This window comes from Bos indicus, chromosome 23 (assembly GCF_029378745.1).
Source record: "Bos indicus isolate NIAB-ARS_2022 breed Sahiwal x Tharparkar chromosome 23, NIAB-ARS_B.indTharparkar_mat_pri_1.0, whole genome shotgun sequence".
Taxonomy (NCBI): Eukaryota; Metazoa; Chordata; class Mammalia; order Artiodactyla; family Bovidae; genus Bos; species Bos indicus.
In genome coordinates this window covers 21,529,219-21,551,579 of record NC_091782.1, presented here as the reverse complement: position 1 = coordinate 21,551,579, position 22,361 = coordinate 21,529,219, and the positions used below count along the sequence as shown (strand labels likewise).

Below are 22,361 nucleotides of genomic sequence, written 5' to 3'. Positions count from 1 at the left end.
TTTTATTTGCATTCTTTTAGCCAAGCTAAACATAACCCCGGACCTAATTTCTGTTTCTGAGGGACAAAGCTTTTTTATAAAGTGCATCAGCGATATGAGTAACTATGATGAGATGTACTGGAACACTTCTGCTGGAACTAAAATATACAAAAGGTTTTATACCACGAGGAGGTATCCTGACAGAGCAGAGTCGGTGCTGACAGTCAAGACCTCAACCAGGGAGTGGAATGGTGAGTGAAAGCCCAGATACCCTGCACCCTGGTTCTGGGACCCCTAGAAATACACTGGAATCATTGCCATCCATGGAGGGCCTGGCCCGAGCCATGCCTGTGCCAGCCACTCTGCACGTCATACGTCATCACTCAATGCAACAGCCCTTTGGGGGAAGATGTCACTATTACCATTTTACAGATGCAGAAAATGAGGTTCAGCGAGGATAATAAATGTGCCTAAGTTTCCACAACTTAAGTTGTAGAGGAAGAATTAAAACTGGTCTCTGATTCTAGAGCCAGTGCTTTGCCGTTGAGAAGATTTTTTGTTTTAATTTAACTATAGTTAATTTACGATGTTGTGTTTAGTTTCAAGTGTATGGCAAAGTGATTCAGTTTTGTATATTTATATGCTGCTGCTGCTGCTAAGTCACTTCAGTCGTGTCCGACTCTGTGTGACCCCATAGACAGCAGCCCACCAGGCTCCCCTGTCCCTGGGATTCTCCAGGCAAGAACACTGGAGTGGGTTGCCATTTCCTTCTCCAATGCATGAAAGGGAAAAGTGAAAGTGAAGTCGCTCAGTCGTGTCCAACCCTCAGCGACCCCATGGACTGCAGCCCACCAGGTTCCTCCATCCATGGGATTTTGCAAGCAACTGGAGTTGGGTGCCATTGCCTTCTCCGTGTATATTTATATATATATATATATATATTTACACACACATATATGAAGATATCATGTATATGTGATATATATAATCCTCATGTAATCACATATAATCACTTATATATGTGATTCAGTTTTAAATATAAAGCAATTCAGTTTTTGTATATGTATGTGATTCAGTTTTTTATATGAAATGATTCAGTTATATATATATATATATATATACATACATATGTTCTTTTTTAGATTCTTTCCCATTATATGTTATTATAAGATATTGCACATAGTTCCCTGTGCTATACACCAGGTTCTTGTAATTGATCTATTTTATGCATTAGTGGTATGCATATAATTCCAAACTCCTAAGAGGATTTTTTTTTCAAGTATTTTTACCACACTCTTGTTTCACCCAACTGAGGTATAAAAATTCTTCCTAAAGGTTTTATATGCCTGGTTCCAAAAGAGGAAAGAAAAACATTTTTGTTTTCTACTTATCCCTGCTGCTAAGTCTCTTCAGTCGTGTCCGACTCTGTGCGACCCCATAGATGGCAGCCCACCAGGCTCCCCTGTCCCTGGGATTCTCCAGGCAAGAACACTGGAGTGGGTTGCCATTTCCTTCTCCAATGCAGGAAGGTGAAAAGTGAAAGTGAAGTCGTTCAGTCGTGTCTGACTCTGATCTACCCCATGGACTGCAGCCTACCGGGCTCCTCGGTCCATGGGATTTTCCTGGCAAGAGTACTGGAGTGGGGTGCCATCACCTTCTCCAATACTTATCCCTAGATACTGTTTAAGTTGAGAGAAAATGCAAATTTTTGGAAGAAAAAGAAATTTGATAGGATCCCTTCAATAATAATTGACATTTCTTGAACTTCTGCTGTGTGATAGACATTGTGCTAAGTATTTAAGTACATGAATTAATTTAAAACAATAAACCTAGAGGAGAGTGTCATTATCATCTCCATTCCACAGATGAGGACACTGGGGCCCAGAGAGGGTAAGAAACTGCCTGAGATTATGCATGCATCTGCTGAATGGCAGAGCCGAAGGGAAAAGGTGACTGGCTCGAGGCCAAGAGTTCTGTTTTTTGGGGGGGTGGGGAGGCTGCACTTGTGGGATCTTAGTTCCCGGACCAGGGATTGAACTAAGCATGGCGTCTTAAACACTGGACCACTAGGCAAGTCCCCAGAAGCCAATTATTAACTACTTTGTTCTAAAGCTTTTCATGAATGATAGGCTTAATCAGTCCAGATCCTGTGAGTTCCAGGTTGTCTTGATTTTTTCCTGTAAGGAAGGCTTAGGCAACACTGTAGAAATAACTGCTTCTCATCTGGTTGGACTTGATGGATACCATCAGGAATGGGAAATATTCCCATTTCTCCTATGCCAAGCTCATACTTGCTCTGCCCAATAGCCCTTTCCGACTATCAGACAATATTGAACTATTAAACAGTCCCACTCAGGTTCTAAAAAGCATCTGTTCTGATCAAAATTGACTACACTTTTCTATTCAGTGTAAAGTTTCTTTCCCTCCTCCCAATGGGAATCGGAAGGCATTTTCTCTCTGGTCTTTTTCTACTTGTTTTTTCTCTGCCCAGCAGCTGCTCTGACTCCCCCAAAGTTAGGACAAAGAGAAGCAATGTCAGCAACACTGAAAGGTCCTACTTAACTGTAGATGCTGTGATAAACTTCCGGCTGTCCCCACAGCAGCTGACCCAGCGGCGGCTCATCCCCTGATGGGCTCTGGTGTGAAGTCCAGTGGGAAAGGTGGCTTTCATGAAGGTCAACCCAAGCCCTGTCCGTAGTCCGCTCTGCTTCACCAAGCACTGGGCGTGCAGGCAACTCCCGCTGCAGCCTTCTCTTTTCACTCCTGCAAAGTTGAGTCGGCCCATTGTCATCTTCAGACTTTTTTAGATAAGCGTCAGACATCTAATCCCAGAGTCCACAGGTCAAACTCTCCCAAGAGTTCACAATCCACTTCTCCCTCCTTCCCCCTTCCCTCTGCACTCCTTAGCGGTGCAATGATGTGCCAGAACCAGAGGCATCTACTCCCTTAGAGATGGTGTCACAAGACCCCAGGGCTCTGGCTCCATCTCACTGACAACTTTCTTCAAAGAACTCCCCAGCCCAGCACATACCAAAATTCTCATTTTTTCCCTCCTGGTTAAAGAAAGAGCCTTGGAGGAGGTCTTGGGAACCTGATTTGAAACTCGATCCCACTACAACAGGCTGTTTGACTCTGGATAAGCCACTACATTGTATTCAAAAGTAAGTGAATATTTCCATGAGGATGGGTTCAAATGCACAGAGAGCCCAGGAGGGGACTCAACGGAGCGTTTTCTCATCTAGGGCCCAGGAGGGGTCACTGTGCACTTGTCCCAGCTTGACAAGGAAACCCAATCCTCTTCTTAACTTTTTCAGCCAATGCCTTCCTGTTTGTTTGTTTGTTTGATTTTGCAATTGCTTTATTAAATAAAATTCATGCACTATAGAATTGATTCATTCAAAGGATACAGTTCAGTGGCTTTTAGTGTACTGGAATTGTGCAAACTTTACTGTAGTCGATTTGAGAACATTTTCATCACTCCCCACCCCCACCAAGAGAAATTCCATATGCTTTACAAGTCACCTCATTTTCTCCCAAACCCCCAGCCCTAGGCAACCACTACTCTATTTTCTGTTCCTGTGTATTTGTCTACTGTAGACGTTTCATAGAACTGGGATCATACGATATGTGGCCTTTTGCGTCTGGCTTCTGTCACTCAGCATGATGTTTTTGAGGTTCAGCTAATGCCTTTCTGGAGCGATGACTTTTGTTCCATCTCTTCTTGGCTTCCTTCCACTCAGGAACCTATCACTGTGTATTTCGATACAAGAATTTGTACAGGGTCATGGCCAAAGATGTCATCGTGTACCCGCTGCCTCTAGAGTCCAACATCATGGTTGATCCTGTGGAAGCTGCAATTCCATGCCATAGCTCCCATCACATCAGATGCTGCATTGAGGAAGATTCAGACTACAGGGTTATTTTTCAAGTGGGTTCCTCGTCCTTTCCTGCTGGTAAGATGCCCACTGCTGAATTGTTAGGACATAAGATTCCATATACATGGAGTCTACATATTTACTCTTAAAGTAGGGGTAAAGAGACGTAAGGATTCCATCAGACAGAATATAACAGAGGAGTCCATGAGGCTTTACTGCCTTCTATTTTGCTATGTGGCCAGTGGCTCGTTGAAATGTGAAAATGTTAATTGCTCAGTCATGTCGGACTCTTTGAGACCCCATGGACTGTAGCCCACCATATAATTCTCCATATAATTCTCCAGACAAGAATACTGGAGTGGGTACCCATTCCCTTCTCCAGGACATCTTCCCGACCCAGGGATCGAACCTGGGCCTCCTGCATTGTAGGCCAATTCTTTACCATCTGAGCAAGTGGTTTGTGACAAAATCTTGAGAGTCTGTGAGAGTGGAGCCCATTGTTTCTAGTGATGGCTGTTGAAGACCATATTAAGTTACCGTCACGAGCCTTCTACATGTTCCATATAGTAGACTAGATATTCTGATCATTCCTCCCTCTGTGCAGGAGTTAGCATGCAATCATAGTACCACAAGAATCCTGTAAATGCACAGCTGAGCAGCCCAAAGAGTAACAGAAACAATGGAGCCTATTATACAGAGTGAAGTAAGCCAGAAAGAAAAACACCAATACAGTGTACTAACGCATATATGTGGAATTTAGTAAAATGGTAACGACAACCCTGTATGCGAGACAATAAAGAGACACAGATGTATAGAACAGTCATTTGGACTCTGTGGGAGAGGGAGTGGGGGATGATTTGGGAGAATGGCATTAAAACATGTATAATATCATATAAGAAATGAATCGCCAGTCCAGGTTCGATGCAGGATACAGGAAGCTTGGGGCTGGTGCACTGGGATGACCCAGAGGGATGGTATGGGGAGCGAGGTGGGAGGGGGTTCAGGATGGGGAACACGTGTACACCCGTGGTGGATGCATGTTGATGTATGGCAAAACCAATACAATATTATAAAGTAAAAATAATAATTAAAAAATAAAAATAAATAAAAATTAAAAAAAAGAAGAATTATAGGAAATGTTTTTGCTAATGATGGGATGCCCTGAAGGCATTTGCCAAAATCAGAAACCCAGAATCTTGAATTTGAGTTTGAAAGCTCTGACGTGTATTAGAGAGAAGGCCTTGATCCCAAGGCAGTAACTAAGGCACCCCACCCACCAGCACAACGTCAGGACCCTCAGATAATGACGTGCTTAGTAAAAGAAGAAGAATCTAGGAAAAAACTAAAATTCATCTGCAAGAGTTAAGAGCTTGGCCTCATTGCTGATAAAAGGTAAAAATTTCACCTGAGAATTATGATTGTCCTGCCTAGGTTTAGGGCTTGAATTTATACTACCTATGTGGTCCAGGAACTCCAAGCTGAGGAATAATTAACTTAAGAGACTCCATTGGTAGCACTCAATGGTACCTGACCAAAAAAAAAAAAAATTCAAGTCCTGTCTGGTTGAATGTACCTTCCACCCAGATCCCTCAGGATTCATTCAGATAAAGATCAACCAAATATGACTTCACAATCCCAAATCTTAACTCACTGACACCATCACCAGGGATTTAGGAGCTCATTCATACTTTCAAGAATGGTTCTTGGGGACCTCCTGCTTAATATAGAACACAAAGAATACAGGAGGCAATGAAAGGGAGATCAAAGAAGTGGGGCATGTAGATTAATATCCAGAAGAGCATATGTCCTAAAAGGCAATATATAGAATATTAAATACCCCAAAATGAGCATTAACAGATGGAAAGAACAATGGAAGTTCAGAAAAGTGGGGAATCCCATAAAAACTAGACAATTTAGAGAAGGATGTGTAGCAGGGGGATATGAAATCAATCTGGGTACGGAAATATTTAAGCATTTCAACATTCTGTGGTAAACACGCATGTGTTCAGGGTTTTCTGTGTGCCAAACACTGACCTAGGCACTAGGAGATGCAAAGATAAGTATGACCAGGTACCTACCCGCTAAAACCTTAGGGTCTGGTAGGAGTTGTTGTTGTTCAGCCACCCAGTCGTGTCCAATTCTTTGTGACCCCATATGCTGCAGCATGCCAGGCCTCCCTGTCCCTCACCATCTCCTAGAATCTGCCCAAGTTCATATTCATTGCATCGGTGATGCTGTCCAGCCAGCCGTCTCATCCTCTGACACCCTCTTTTCCTTTAGTGAAGTGTGAAAGTCGCTCAGTCATGTCCAACTCTATGTGACCCCATGGACTATACAGTCTGTGAAATTTTCCAGGCCAGAATACTGGAGGAGGTAACTGATTCCTTCTCCAGGTCTTCTCCTTTGGTGACCTCTAAGCAAATGCGATGAAAGCAGGATAGGATAAAAGTGCAGAGCATGATGGGGTTTCAGTAGATAGAAGGATGCTGAGAAAGCATTCTGATGGTCCGAAACTGGGTGGGCATAGACTTGGAGCCATGAATGGTGGAGGTAAGGTTTTGGCCAGCATGCATGCCAGTGCAGGCTTAGTTACTTCTAGGCTAGTGGCATTTTGCGAACCACATAAAAGATGAATGTGGCACATAATCTTGAAAACAGTTTGAACAAGTTTATCCACGTTGGATGATTTTTAACAAAATCCGTGCTTTGAATACTTATGTTGTGACTTCGTTCTTTGATTTTATTTTAGTAAAAGAAGTTAATGAAAAGCAAGTGTGCTACAAACACCATTTCGTGGCAGACTCGGTTTCCTGTCCAGAAAATGTGGATGTGTTCTGTCACTTTGCCAATGCCGCTAATAATTCAGTCCAGAGCCCGTCTATGAAGCTTAACCTGGTTCCTGGTGAGAGCACTTTTAATTATTTTAAAATGTTACAGTCATGGGCAGAGATTCATTTATTGATTCACTCCCTCATTCATCCATCAATAAATGTGTGTTAATCTCTTTCATGTGGCAAGACTTGAGCTAAGCATGGGGGATTGAAAAGAAATAAGCTATGTTTCTTGGCCTCACATCTAAGAGAGAGATACATGTGATTTTAAAATGTTATCACATGTAATGGGGTAAGTTCTGCTCTAGAGACGGTTGTGGGTGGCTAGAAGAGGCTATCTGATTAACTCTGGTAGTGATTAGGTGGGAAGAAATTAACAAAGCTCGGCAGATAAAGCCATATACCCATTGATTCTGAGAGTTGAAGCCCTGCCCTCACCAGTTAAGAGTGGATGGTGTTTGTATGGGGCTGAGGCCACTTTGAACTTTCAGCAAAGTTACAGACTTTCAACAAAGTTCAAATATCCAGTCTACTATATGCCCCCATCAGCACTGTTTCCCAGAGCTACAGAAAAAGAATCAGAGGGACTTCCCTGGCAGTCCAATGGGTAAGACTTCACCTTCCAATGTAGGGGGTGTGGGTTCCATCCCTGGTTGAGAAGCTAGGATCCCACATGCCTCAGGGTCAAAAAACCAAAATATGAGACAGAATCAATACCATAATAAATTTATGTTCCACATCGAAATATCTTAAAAATAATAAAACATCAGAAACTGTCTTTCCCATCCTTTGTTATCGCTGAGCCAATACCACCTCATATACTATTTTTTAAGGTAAAAAGATACTCCTGGGCCTGCATCATAAGCAATCCCCTGGCCCCATAAATCGTCTCTATAAAAAACCCCATGATGTCTGAAGGATCTATGCCTCTGTTACCAAGCCTGTTTGAGTTTATTGAGGGATTTTTGGTCCTTCTCATAGGTGTTGGTATCTGAGGCCCAGACACCAAAGTAGGAAGCAATGAAGAGCTCCCTGTATCTCTGAGTCACCATCCCTTGACCCCACCAAGCACACCTTTTCCAGAGGGCAGCCAAGGTCACTTCTCCTCTGTCCTCCCGTCTTAGCCCAGGTGCCATCATGTTTTATTCACTTACCTTTGTTCTCCTCTTTGTTCTTCTTGCAAAGTCTGATTCCTCAGCCTTTTCCCAATAGAAAATTACTTAGGTGTTTTATGATTTTTCTACAGTGGCTGGGAACTCAATAAATGCTAAAAGATGATGGGGAGGTGTTTCTGCTCATCAGAGAGTCCCAAGTTCCCTGGAGATGGAGATTCTGCAACAAATGCCATTTTCCAATGAAGTCTGGTCTTAGGTAGAGGAAAAGTGAAGTCTTCCTTAAGGGAAACCAGAAGGAATAAATGCTTATAAATATTGTCTAGAATATTCAGGTCATGGGTGCCTAGAATTCCTACTGCTAATTATAGCTTTAGATTAAAATGGTGCCTCTTATCCTTGGCTGCACCCAGGAATCACAAGCATGCTTTAAAAACTGTTGAAGCTTGAATTTCAGCCTGAGAGGTTCTGATCTACTTGGACTGGAGTGAGCCTGGACATTGGTATTTCCAAGGCTCCTCTGGTGATTCTTAAGCATCAGAGTTGAGAATCCCATGCATGAAGATCCCATGAATCCCTAACACTCATGGTCACCTGCATATCTTTTATCTGGATGAGTACACATTAAGCTCTTGTTATTTTCATCGCTTAGATTTTACAGGCAGCAAAGAGAAAATTCCTGGAGATTGGAGGTGGGAATGAGGCTTAGAGGAAAAGCCAGTGCAAATTAGAATCAGATCTGTGTGGAAACTCGGAAAAGGTCACTGAAAGTGAAGATGAGTTCAAATATCAAAACGCCACCTAAGCCTGGTCCTGTTTCAACTATCTTTTCTCCTCTTTTCAACTGTGCCTTTTATATCCACGTTCCCAATGCAGGGGAGAGCATCACTTGCCAGGATCCTATCCTAGGTGTTGGGGAGCCTGGGAAAGTCATCCAGAAACTTTGCCGGTTCTCGAACATTACCAGAAGCCGTGAGAGTCCTATTGGAGGGATCATAACTTATAGATGCGTGGGCTCCCAGTGGCAGATTGAGAGAAATGACTGCATCTCTGCTCCAATAAATGCTCTGCTCCAGCTGGCCAAGGTGATCCTTAAACCCTTGACTCTGAGCTCTTGGTGGGGAGCTATGTTTAGCTGAGCCTATTTCTCTGCACTTAGGAAAATGGACTTTGAGCTGCTTTGTGTTGCTCTCAAAGCTACACTTGTTTATTTCTGAATAAGATGCAACCCTAGACATGCTTAATATTTTGCGTGAATACCAATAGAGAGGCAACACAATGTGCGTTCTGCCCTAGGACCAGCTGGGCACCTTCACCTTGGTTTCTGTTAGCTCAATGATAAAAGTCATGGTGGTGAAGTCATCCCCTCTAAATGTGCTCCTTTGAAGAATTTTTATATCAAGCTAATAGTTCTAATCTTTTCAGAAAGAAAGCAAAATAAAAAGTAAGGTTTATGGACTTCCCTGGTGGTTCAGTGGTTAAGAATCCTCCTTCCAATGCAGGGGACGCAGGCTCAATCCCTGGTCGGGGGAACTAAGATCCCACACGCCACTAGGCAACTAAGCCCATACACTGCAATGAAGACCCAGCACAGCCGAAAAAAATAAATTAATTTTTTTAAAAGTAAGGTTCATCAATAGGAAAAAAAAAATTGGGCTTTATGCTTTTACAGGTCTGAGACTTCCTTTATCCTTACAAGTCATCTATAGTCCTAGAAGGGGCTAGCTGACCTCTCTTACCTAGAGTAGAAGTGAGTGCCATGTGGCGAGGACATATGTTTCATTTCATCAAAATAAATACTTTCACCTCTCATGCTTATGTTGCTGAGAATTCAAGAGTCCTCAAATTCCATAAGTTACAATAAATGAGTTGCAATTTTTTTTTTTTTTTTGTCTGATTGTGTTGGCTTTTTTGTTCTTAGGCTTTGGTTAAGAGCCCCACCCAGGACGAGAAGCTCCCGTCCTACCTAGGGAATCTTTCCATTAGCACAAAGCAAGTGAAACTTGAAGTCGACTCATTTTCTGGGACCCTGGGAGCTATTATTAACATCCTGGACCTGTTCTCAACAGTTCCAACCCAAGTGAATTCAGAAATGATGACGGTGAGTTTGTTCGTCTTACAGGAGTCTGGCTTCTCATCTCTTCATCCCTCAGCACTTGGGGTCAAGAAACATAAGTTCTCTCCACTGCAAATTCTCTCTTTTCCTAAGCAGCGCCTTGCCAGCTCTGGCTTTTAGCATGTGCGTGTATATCTTGGGATCTTAAGATGACTTTTTAAAGAATCTCATTAGTTTCTTCATTAATAGAGAATGAATTCTTACCTGCTTTCTAAGAAAACTAGGAATGAAAGGTTTTCAGAATATGTACAAGGTGGGATTCTCAACAGTCTCTCACCAAACGTGACCTTTGAAGCAATCAGTGTTCTTTATTTTTTTTAATTGGAGTATAGTTGCTTTACAGTGTTGTGTTCATTTCTGCTGCACAGCAGAGTAAAGCAGCTATACATATACATATATCCCCTCTTTTTTGGATTTCCTTCCCACTTCAGTTGGGGCTTCCCTTGTGGCTCAGCTGGGAAAGAATCCACCTGCAATGTGGGAGACCTGGGTTCCATCCCTGGGTTGGGAGATGCCCTGGAGAAGGGAAAGGCTGCCCACTCCAGTATTCTGGCCTGGAGAATTCCATAGGCTATATAGTCCATGGGGTCACAAAGAGTCAGACATGACTGAGCGACTTTCACTTTCACTTTCCCCACTTCTGTTACCACAGAGCACTGAGTAGGGTTCCCTGGGCTGTACAATAGGTCTAATTAGCCATCTGTTTTACATGTACTAGTGTATGTATGTCAATCTCAATCTCCCAATTCATCCCATTCCCCTTTTACCCCTCGGTATCCATATGTTTGTTCTCTGTTTCTGCTTTGAAAATAAGATTATCTATACCATTTTTCTGTATTCCACATATATGCATTAATGTACAATATTTGTTTTTCTCTTTCTGACTTACTTCACTTTTGTGACAGTCTTTGAGTCCCATCCACATTTCTTCAAATGACACAATTACCTTTCTTTTTATGGCTGAGTAATATTCTATTGAATATATATACTACATAGTTATCTGTTCCTCTGTTGATGGACATTTAGATTGCTTCCATGTCTTGGCTATTGTAAATAGTGTTGCAATTAACATTGAGGTGTATTTATCTTTTTGAATGATGGTTTTGTCTGGGTATATGCCCAGGAGTGGAATTGCTGGATCAAATGATAGTTCTATTCTTAGTGTTTGAAGGAACCTCCATACAACTTTCCATTCTGCCTATATCAATCTACATTCCCAACAACAGTGTAAGAAGGTTCTTTTTTTTTTTTCCCCAGTAATCAGTGTTCTAAGAGTAAAGAATTCACCCACCAGAGTTCAAATGAAGATACTTTAGCGAAGGGATACTTACAGAGGTAAAACTAGGAATTTTTTAAAAAGTGTGAGGCAACCAGAGACCAGAAACATTTAGAAACCTTTACTACCTTGAGGATTAACAGGGAAAGCAGGGAAATAGTGCACCCATAACCCTGGAGGAGGGATCACTGAGCAGGAGCTGTAGTATGGGAAGGACATAACTATACCAAAGATATGCTGACAGAAGAAATGAGGATGCAGGAAAAACAGATCTCAGCTTCTTTCTTCTCTCATCATCCCACCTCCTGCTGATGTTTCTCACTGGACAAACCCAACCAGAGGCAACCGGCAAGCAGCCTGGGTTACAAGAGTCCAAGGAGCTTATACAGATCTGCAAGGGCTGTTCTAACAAACCGCTGTTAACTGGGTGGCTTACAATGACAGAAATGTCCTCTCTCACACTCCTTGAGGCTAGAAGCCTGAAATCAAGGTGTCTGGGGACCATGTTTCCTCTGAAGGCTCTAGGGAAGAATCTTTGATCACCTCTTCTAGCTTCTAGTGAGCTTTCCTGGTGGCTCAGATGGTAAAAAAAAAATCAGCCTGCCAATGCAGGAGACCCAGGTGCAATCCCTGGGTCAGGAAGATCCCTGGAGAAGGGAATGACTACCCACTGCAGTATTCTTGTCTGGAGAATCCCATGGACAGAGGAGCGGGCAGGCGACAGTCCGTGGGGCTGTACAGAGTCAGGCAAGTCTGAATGACTATCACGTTCACTTCCCAGCTTCTAGTAGCTCCAGGCATTCTTTGACTTGTGGCTGCCTCATTCCAACCTCCGACTTTGTCCTCACATGACTTATTTTCTCCATTTAGCTCCTCCTCTTCTGTCTCTTTTAAGGATACTTGTCACTGGATTTAGGGCCTACCCAAGTAATCCAGGGTGATTTTTCTCTCAAGATCCTTAATAACATCTACCAAGACCCTTTCTCCAAATCAGGTCACATTCACAGAGTTTGGGAATTAAGACAAGTCATTTTGGGGCCACTGTTCAACTAACTCCAGGGCTCATCATTTCAGAGAAGAGAACCACACGAAGAAGGGCAGAGAGAAGCTACTTCTCTCCGTGGAGATAAGCCACAAATGACAATTCCCAGTGTATGGGAGAGAGAATCAAAATGTCGAGCAAAAAAGAAAGGTGCCTTTAACAACACTCACGTGTCTTATTTGATGCTCAGCATTTGAGAGGGTCTTCCAGGACTCCCTCACCCTTGCTAGTGAAATACCACCCATTCCAAAAGCCTTTACTTGCTTGAGATTTAAAATAAAATAAAACATAAAGCAATTAATAAATATCTCTGCCAGCCTACTGAGTCGACTTTAGTGAGTTTTAAGGGTGGTTCTCACTGTCACGACTGCTAAACATTTCACAAAGTCTTGAAGTTGGGGGGTCCATCCTCTGCTAATTTTTCCCATAAGAAGGTGGATCATTGTCCCCTCAGCCTGTGATGCTGCACTTCCCCCTTCTCTTTTCTTTTTCCCTGTACCCACTTAGAGCTTCCAAGGTGGCTCAGTGGTAAAGAATCCACCTGCCAGTGCAGGAGACACTGGAGACTCGGTTTCCATTCCTAGGTCAGAAAGATCCTCTGGAGGAGGAAATGGCAATCCACTCCAGTTCTCTTGTCTGGGAAATCCCATGGACAGAGGAGCCTGGTGGCCTGCAGTCCATGGGGTTGCAAAAGAGTCTGACATGACTTAGCAAATGAGCATGCATGCCTGCATGTACCCACTTAACCAGTTTCCAAGGAGATGTTCTTTTTTTTTTTCTCTCTCTCTCTTTTATGATTGAAAACATTCAGTTGGTTTGATCCCATGCCTTGTCAATTACAGCACGTCCTCTCCACGGTCAATATCATCCTTGGCAAGTCTGCCTTGAATACCTGGAAGATGTCACAGCAGCAAAAAACCAATTATAGCTCACAGCTATTGGATTCAGTGGAAAGATTTTCCCGAGTTTTACGAGCAGAAGACAGCACCATCTCCCAACCTAACGTGCAGATGAAGAGCATGGTCATAAAACCTGGCCACCCCCAATCGTACAGGCAGAGTTTTATTTTCTTGGACTCTGACCTCTGGGGCAACGTGACCATCAATGGATGCCAGCTGGAACACCTGCAGCCAGATTCATTTGTTGTCACTGTGGCTTTCCCAACTCTCAAAACCATCCTCGACAGGGATGTTCCGGGACAGAACTTTGCCAACAGCTTGGTGATGACCACCACCGTCAGCCGCAGCATAACCACGCCATTCAGGATTCTGATGACTTTCAAAAACAACCACCCTTTGGGCGGGATACCGCAGTGTGTCTTCTGGAACTTCGACCTCGCCAACCACACCGGGGGGTGGGACAGCAGTGGGTGCTATGTGAAAGAGGTCACTGAGGACAGCGTGTCCTGCAGCTGTGAACACCTCACCTCCTTCTCCATCCTCATGTCCCCCGACTCCCCAGACCCCGATTCTCTCCTGAAAATCCTGCTGGATATCATTTCCTACATCGGGCTGTGCTTTTCCATCTTGAGCTTAGCAGCCTGCCTCGTCGTGGAGGCCGTGGTATGGAAATCGGTGACCAAGAACCGGACCTCCTCCATGCGCCACATCTGCATCGTCAACATCACTGCTTCCCTGCTGGTGGCCGACGTCTGGTTCATCGTGGCCGCCGCCATCCACGACCATCGTTTCCCGCTCAACGAGACGGCCTGTGTGGCCGCCACCTTCTTCGTCCACTTCTTCTACCTCAGTGTCTTCTTCTGGATGCTGACCCTGGGGCTCATGCTCTTCTACCGCCTGGTTTTCATTCTACACGACACGAGCAAGTCCATTCAGAAGACGATCGCCTTTTCTCTGGGGTACGGCTGCCCTCTGGTCATCTCCATCATCACAGTGGGGGCCACCCAGCCCCGGGAGGTCTACATGAGGAAGAACGCCTGCTGGCTCAATTGGGAGGACACCAAAGCTCTGCTGGCCTTCGTCATCCCGGCCCTGATCATCGTGGTGGTAAACATGACCATCACGGTCGTGGTCATCACCAAGATCCTGAGGCCTTCCGTCGGGGACAAGCCGAGCAAGCAGGAGAAGAGCAGCCTGTTCCAGGTCGCCAAGAGCATTGGGGTCCTCACGCCGCTCTTGGGGCTCACCTGGGGTTTCGGGCTGGCCACCGTGTTCCAGGGGAGCAACGCTGTGTTCCACATTGTGTTCACCCTCCTCAATGCCTTCCAGGTATGCTCTGCAGGGCAGCGCTCTCGGCCAGGATCTGCAATGGTAGAAACACAAACAAGGGGAGGAATGAGGAAGGGTTTGAGTTCAGAGGCAGCCCTGGCCCTAAAGAACAGTAATGGCAAGAACTCAGTGCAAGAGAAAAGGCACGTTCCTCTGCTCCCATGGAACCTCACACCTCTTATCACCTGCATTATAGTCTAGTTGCATATGTGCCTCCTGCTAAGTGCCTTGATGATGTACATGGGAGGAAAGTCCCTCCCCTACACTGGATTCTGCTATTTATCCAATGTTATCTTGATGCCATCTATTATATCCTAAACGCAAATACCACCGTTAAACCAAAGAGCCTTTCCAGTTAATTTCCACAAGCATTAAATGCGCTCTGCCTTGGTGAGGTGGAAGCACCTCTCTTACTTAGCAGTACCTCCCTAGTTCCAGCAAAGACCTTGGAACAGGCTAGAAGTTGGGTAACCTCGACAAATGAAGTAAATGCTTGATACCACATAGTAGGTTCTCAGGTAACATTTGCTGAAGGCTGAAAGAATTCTGCTCCATTCATTATATGAATGGGCTTCCTTGGTAGCTTAGATGGTAAGTCTGCCTGCATTGCAGCAGACCTGGGTTTGATCCCTGGGTCAGGAAGATCCCCTGAAGAAGGAAATGGCAACCCACTCCAGTATTCTTGCCGGGACAATCCCATGGGCAGAGGAGCCTGGCAGGCTACAGTTCATGGGGTCGCAAAGAGTTGGACACGACTGAGCAACTTCACTTTCATTATATGAAAATGTAAAAGACATTCCCTTTGCTCTCCAGCAGTGCAAAACTAATTATAATACAAGTCACATTGTTGGAAGGGCTTTAACAAGCCTTTGGAGCACAAGGAGGGGATGCTTGATTGTGATTTGACCAATAGATGAATGGTAACCCTAGGCTCCCATGTGCTGGTGAGTAGGCAGGGCATCTGGAGGTCATGCTGAGACATCACCCTAGATGCTCATGCCAAGACCACGCAAATCCTGCTACTCCAAACTCTAAGGCTCACGTCTAATGATGACTTGACTAGGAGGTACTGATTATTCTACCTCATGCCCTATGTTCCCATTACAACTATGAGGGCTACTGTAGACATAAGAGGCATGTTTAATAACATAACCAGCAGGACCTCCAGCTTATAATTGGGTGGAAATAGGGAAATTGAAAATATCCTTATAACGTTATAACATTGAAGGTCCCTTGGTGTGAACCTGCTACATCATTGTCATCTACTTGACCATAAATGCAGCTGTAGAAAGAAGTAGCTTACAAATCCTATGCTATGTGAACAATACTTCCTATTTTGCTAGACAAGAATATGATTAGTAAATAATATGATTAAAATGCACTTCTTTCTAATTTTTTTCAGGGATTATTCATTTTACTCTTCGGATGCCTCTGGGATCAGAAGGTAAGAACCATAACAGTCATGCTCCTAGAAAAGTCTAACGAACCATGACATGTTAGGTTGACAATGGCCTCTTTTTTTTAACCTTTTCATTTTATATCGGAATAGAGCTGATTAACAATGTTGTGATGGTTTCAGGTGAACAGTGAAGGGACTCAGCCCTACATGTGCATGTATCCATTCTCCCCCAAACTCCCCTCCCATCCAGGCTGCTACATAACATTGAGCAGAGTTCCCTGTGCTATAGAGTAGGACCCTGTCGGTTATTCATTTTAAACACAGCAGTGTATACATGTTGATCCCAAACTTCCTAACTATCCCTTCCCCCCACTCTCCCCTCCTGACAACCGTAAGTTCTTTCTTTAAATCTGTGAGTCTGTTTCTGTTTTGTGAATAAGTTCATTTGATCATTTCTTTTTAGATTCCACATATGAGAGATGCCACACAGTACTTCTCCTTCTCTGACTTACTTCGCTCAGTATGACCATCTCTAGGTCCATTCACGTTACTTCAAATGGCATTATTTCATTATCTTTAATGGATGAGTAATATTCCACTGTATATATGTGCCACATCTTCTTTATCCATTCCTCTATCGATGGACATTTAGATTGCTTCCATGTCTTGGCTATTGTAAACAGTGCTACAGTGAACACTGGTGTGCATGTATCCTTTTGGACCGTACTGCTCTCTGGGTATATGCCCAGGAGGGGGATTGCAGGGTCATATGGTAGCTCTGTTCTTAGTTTTTTAAGGGACCTCCACACTGGTCCCCACAGTGGCTGTTACCAATTTACATTCCCACCAACAGTATAGAAAGCTTCCTTTCTCTCCAAACCCTTCTCAGCATTTGACAGTGGCTTCTCTTAAACTCTGCAGGTGCAGGAAGCCTTGCTGAATAAGTATTCACGGTCAAAATGGTCTTCACAGCACTCAAAGGTAAATAGTTTCTTTGTAGAGACTCTGAAAAACCCCTCTCTCTCCACTACCAATTGTAGTGTAGTGTAATAATTACAGATTATTCCACCGTGTTTGCTTTGTACCTGATTCTGCCTTTTAATAAAAAACCATGGCAATGAACTAGCATTTAGATGCTGTCCCCACATCTTAAAATAGGGGTTATAGGGTCCAATAGCTTGGATAGTATCAACTGGAAGTTAAGACCAAATTTCCACGAGAAGCAATCTTCTGGGGAAACTCAAGGCCATTTATGAGCCTTGAGAACACAATTTGAAGAATAATGATGAATTTTGTGTAGTTCTTCTTGGAAAATAACTATTTGTTTTCACATGTCAGAAGACAATAAACCTTATCAAACAGTAAAATACATATTTGGAAGTCAATTGCCTAATACCTATGACGAGACTCCGGTGTTTCAAAAGGTGGCTTTCCTGCTTAAATTGAAAGTGGTATTCACTCAGTCGTGTCCAGCTCTTTGGCACCCAAGAACTTTAAGCCCACCAGGCCCCTCTGTCCATGGAATTCTCCAGGCAAGAACACTGGAGGGGGTTGCCGTTCCTTTCTCCAGGGGATCTTTCTGATCCAGGGATTGAAGCCAGGCCTCCTGCATTGCAGGCAGATTCTTAACGGCCACCAGTAGGCTTTCCGGCTTAATTTGTCTGAAATAGAAATTCAGGTTCATCCAGGCCCTCTCCTTAGGTGAGATGAAAATGCAGGCAGTGACCACGAGAGGGCAGCAAACAAATCATCTTACACATTCACACAGGACCTTGGACTAACATGTTTACTTTGTAATTCTTTTTTTTTCTTCTCTAGTCAACGTCCATAGGTTCATCTACACCTGTATTTTCAATGAGTTCTCCAATATCAAGAAGATTTAACAATTTGTTTGGTAAAACAGGTACGTAGCGTCCTCTAGATGTTTCCTGGGTTGACCTAAACATATTTGCCCCGGGGGGAAATCTCACCCCTAGTGTCTAACTGTCTACTTCATAGCATTGACCCACAGTGGCCTTATTTGGAGCAGAGGTTAAATACTGCTTATATTTTCCCAAACTACCAGGAGGTTGGTACAGAGGGCAACTGCCTTCAGCCTGCAGAGAACTCTACATCAAAACCATATCCACCATAAAAATGGGAACTGTATGTTAATTGCTATCCTGATCAAACACAAAGTTCTATTCATGTTATATAAGAGTAGGTAGGTCATAGTTCTGGGTTCTGGTACAGTGAAGAAAATAATTAGAGGATCCTACCATAGCATCCCACGCTGTGAGTTTCATTTCTTTTTTTTTTTCTTTTTTTGGAGTGTTCTTGTTTTACACATGGGCATTTTTAAATCCTTGCATACATATGAGGGGTCACCCGAGTTAGCTATTCTATTAGGGATATGTGCAATGAACATTTTCTCCCTTTAGACATAAGATGAAGGATGTGAATGACTTTGGGCAGTGGGCCTCAGCTGTTCTGGCAAGCTGAAACTCCTGTCCCATGTCACCCCAACTCCTCACCTCCTGCCAGGGAAAACAGGCACTAGAATTCCTTCCAGCTCCTCCAAACTGAACAGATCTCACAAACGAAGAAATGTATGAAATGTGTCGAAAGCCTTCCAGACTATGGCTCTCTGGATAAGAATGAATTTGGGGAATGCCTAACTTATTAAAGCTCAGGAGAACTTGGCATTTGGGGCTTCAGCTTGATGTTTTACTCATGAAACTGGAGGACCTTCACTTTTTGTTGGATCTGTTGTGAAATCATCCGAGATCCAGGATATGTTAGAACATTTCCCCTCGGCGGGCATTGTCCCTGGATCGTGTTTGTGGTGCTAAGTCGCTTCACTGTGTCCAACTCTTTGGGACTGCATGGACTGTAGCTCACCAGGCTCCTCTGTCCATGGGATTCTCCAGGCAAGAATACCGGAGTGGGTTGCCACTTCCTCCCGCAGGGGATCTTCCTGATCCAGGGATCAAACCAGCATCTCTTATGTCTCCTGCATTGGCAGGCAGGTCTTTGTCATTAGTGCCACCTGGGAAGCCCCGGATGGTGTTTAGCATTTGCATTAAAGCGAGAACAGTGAAAACTCTATGAAATGATTCCACAGAATCTGAGTTACACATTATGTAAGGCCAGTGAAGTGTGTTCCCTGTTTCTGAACCAGTCAGATCAAGAGCTGGGGCCCAGATCCCGAGGTCCTAGGGCCCGAGTCTCCCGGCCGCTGCCACTCAGCCTTTCAGGGTCATTCATGCTGATCCAAGGTGGCCTATTCGAGGGCTCCCTAATCACTGTAACTTTGGTTTATGTTGTCAGCAGCCCCAAGGGCTCCCCCAGGCAATGATGGAAACCCTGTTAGCCGTGGCAGTCCGCCCATCTGATGGTAGGGTGGGCACTGTGTCACTTCCCCTGCCCAACACACAGCCCCTACTGTTCGCCTGCTCTGTCCTCCCCCTGCCCCACGCTGGCATCAGTCTGTGCCGTTGCTCCCGGGCCGTTCTCCCTGCTACCCCTGTTGTTATCCCGACTCCTGCTGCTTTCCTGGTCCTGCCTCTTCTTCCCCTGCAATTTCCTCTTTTTTTACTTTCCTCCCTTTCCCCGGCTCAGACCCCTCCTGAGAGCTTCCCCAAGTCACACCAACCCAAGGGGACCAGGGATGTTCCTCCATATGGATGTCCCCTAGGCTGTTGCATGAGGCAGCATGCAGAGGGCTGCCCGTGTCAAGATCTCCCTGTCCTCTGTAGAAATCTGGCTGCTGGTGTGATGTGAAGTAGTTAGTGCTTGTCTTATCGGCTGCCACGCATGCTTGAGAACAGCTTGGTTTGTTCTCCAGGACTTCTGGGTCTGGGGAGGAGGGCAGGCATGGGTTCATTTCCAGGCATGGCTTAGCTGGCTCCTGGAGTAGAGCGCCCCCTGGGCGAGCAGCAGAGATTCACACCCCAGTGATCATGAAGTGGTGACCTTCAGCTGAGCTGCTGTTGTGTTTTTCAGGAACATACAATGTTTCCACCCCGGAAACAACCAGTTCATCCCTGGAAAACACATCCAGTGCTTATTCATTGCTCAACTAAGGACAGGAAAATCCAGCCCATGGGACCTCTTGGGAAACAGTGGATGTGCTCTGCAAAAGAGATCCTTTCCAAGCCGTGGGTAACATGTTTTTTCCGCAGGCCTCTGGGAGCAGATGCTGAAGAGACTTTTTTTTATGAGGGAAGAGGCTTTCTTTTGTAAAGACAGACCAAAGGAAATTGTTGCATTTATGTTGCTGCCCCACCCCTGTCTCTTGTGTGATACCAAATGTGTATAGTATTTAATTGAAACTCAAGCCAACTTCTCTGTCTATATTGTAAAATAGAATTTCAGGGACATTTTTCCTTTTCACACCCTGGGCCCAAAGATAAGCTTTGATTAAAATAATAAGTAAAAGGCCAGGACTTAGGAAACTCTTCAGTGAATTCTAGGAAGGAAGGATGGAAGAGAGGAAGAAAGAAAGAAGAGAGGGATGGAGGAAACTACAAGGAAAAAATATAGAGAATAACGGAAGGACGGCATGTTAAGATTTCTATGTTAATGACCCAATACTTTTACTGCAACACTGAAAAATGACTCCAAAATGAAAACTGAAAATTAGCCATGGAGAAAGTTCAATATTTTCCTGGTGTTTTCTTAGCTAAGAGAGATCAAAAAAGGAAAAAAAAAAAAAGGCAATGAAAAAATAGGGAGGAAATTATATCATCAAGATGCTTTTAAGTGAATGATGATATTTACAAGAATTTCACAGAAGACATGACTCTCCTGATGCTAAACACATACATACGTGTTACTGTGTGTTAAGGTTGGAGCTAAGAGGAATGAATGGACAGAGGAAGTGTGATTAGATGATTAGATCCCAGCTGACCACCTGCTGATTACATTTTTAATATTAGTAGTTTAGTAGAACAGCCTTGGGTTTTGGTTTGTTCCACTTTTTATAAGCAAAAATATATATATTTGTCTATCCATTCATTTCCAAATGTGATATATTGCACTGAAAACAGACCCTCCCAACTGTCATGAATTATATTTAACAGCTTTAACCAGGTACTTTTCTGTGCATGCTAGAAAAGATTTGAATGATCTTACAGTGTTGTATATTATTATTTTTGTAGTAACTATGGATTGAGAGGCCCTGGATGTGCTGTATAGGTCTCTCTGTGTTAATTCTTCCAGTTCCTAAGTTCCCAGACCAATATACATTCAGAGTTTTCTACTGTCTAATTGGTATTTATTCTAACTACTTAGAAATCTTCTGGAAAAAGCTCTCCAGCTGGCTAGTCTGTGCTCCTAATGACACTTTACCTTGATGAACAGATGGTGCAGATTGTTTGTGAACTATGTGGCTGTGTGTGTTTCACCTGTGTGTGTGTGTGTGTGCATTTCATAAAAATATAAATATTTATTAAAATCACATCCATAGCAAAGTTTACCATGTGCTGTAGCTACAGCAACCAAATATTCCAAATCACAGTCTGACCCTGGGGCCATAATGAAATAAAAAATGTGGGACTTCTCTGAAAATATGGGCAGTGTGGTCTTCATAAGGATGGCTCTAACAGGTCCAACCATCAGGAAGAAAGGACCAAAGAGGCTGAGACTCAATTACCATTTATTCGCTGAGGTTTGAAAGAGTTTTCTTTTAATAGTTTTACTGTTTAAAATCACTTCCTTTTATTTTTAATTAAATTCTACCTCTATCTCTCTTTTCTTTATGAGAAGGGAGAGATCGGACAGACAGAAATCCCAATCACGTTTCAAGGAAACGAACTCTTTTTTTTTCCCTTTTCCTACATACTCACAAGTGACATATATATCTATGCCCACATTTGCCAGCAAATTGTCACATCATTATCCCAACTGAAGAGTTCATTATTTAAAATCCCTGAAGGAAATGATTATAAAACTCAAAATTCTCCAGGGGATGATCAACTTTGGGCAGAAGTTGGTACTGAGAAGACAGAGCCAGAGGTTAGGCTGGATGATCAACTGAATTCGATTTAGACATCAGGAAAAGAATGGCTTTACTGATTTGGTTTCTGGAGTTCTATCCATGAAAACTGAGACAGGGTTAGGCAGTATTGATGTGATCAGCCAGGGAAAGCATTGCATTCAGAAGGCTGTGGTTCTCCTGTTCGAAATCACAGAACTATAAGAAACGCTGACCTTCCCCTGACCTTCCCAGGGATCCTCTGGGAATTGTTGTCCTGAATTTTGTGAAGGGGACCTCTATAATGACAGGAACCTCCAGTGGGGCTCCCCAGGATGGGGATCTGGTTCTTTGCCAACATTCATTAATGGAGGCACGTTCCCTCACCTCCAGTGCACACACACACACACACTCGAGGTGTGCCTGTACTTCCCTCCTTTCAAGTCAGAGTACTGGATCCACATTCCGGAAAAGCTGTACAAACAAAACATTGGAGAAGTACAGTACATGCTGGTTTTCTGCTCAACTCCAAGAGGCACAGTTCAGT

The 22,361-nt window shown here is 43.8% G+C and overlaps 1 protein-coding gene across 6 annotated transcripts in view; it reads left to right on the top strand.

Annotated features, from left to right (window-relative positions):
* The window catches only part of ADGRF5 (adhesion G protein-coupled receptor F5), a 112,774-nt gene extending 91,677 nt beyond the window's left edge, over positions 1 to 21,097 (top strand). For 5 of the 6 annotated variants that reach the window (XM_019985740.2, XM_019985741.2, XM_019985739.2 and 2 more), the window contains 10 exons: positions 21 to 230; positions 3,720 to 3,932; positions 6,604 to 6,756; positions 8,674 to 8,882; positions 9,719 to 9,898; positions 13,074 to 14,459; positions 15,862 to 15,903; positions 16,780 to 16,839; positions 17,677 to 17,761; positions 19,843 to 21,097. In XM_019985740.2, coding sequence (XP_019841299.2) covers positions 21 to 230; positions 3,720 to 3,932; positions 6,604 to 6,756; positions 8,674 to 8,882; positions 9,719 to 9,898; positions 13,074 to 14,459; positions 15,862 to 15,903; positions 16,780 to 16,839; positions 17,677 to 17,761; positions 19,843 to 19,922 — 2,618 coding nt within the window. In that variant the 3' untranslated portion in view covers positions 19,923 to 21,097. Of the gene's footprint in view, positions 1 to 20; positions 231 to 3,719; positions 3,933 to 6,603; positions 6,757 to 8,673; positions 8,883 to 9,718; positions 9,899 to 13,073; positions 14,460 to 15,861; positions 15,904 to 16,779; positions 16,840 to 17,676; positions 17,762 to 19,167; positions 19,235 to 19,842 lie in introns of all 6 variants that reach the window. The other variant, XM_019985742.2, reaches the window with a different exon arrangement.
* Positions 21,098 to 22,361: the final 1,264 nt, after the last annotated feature.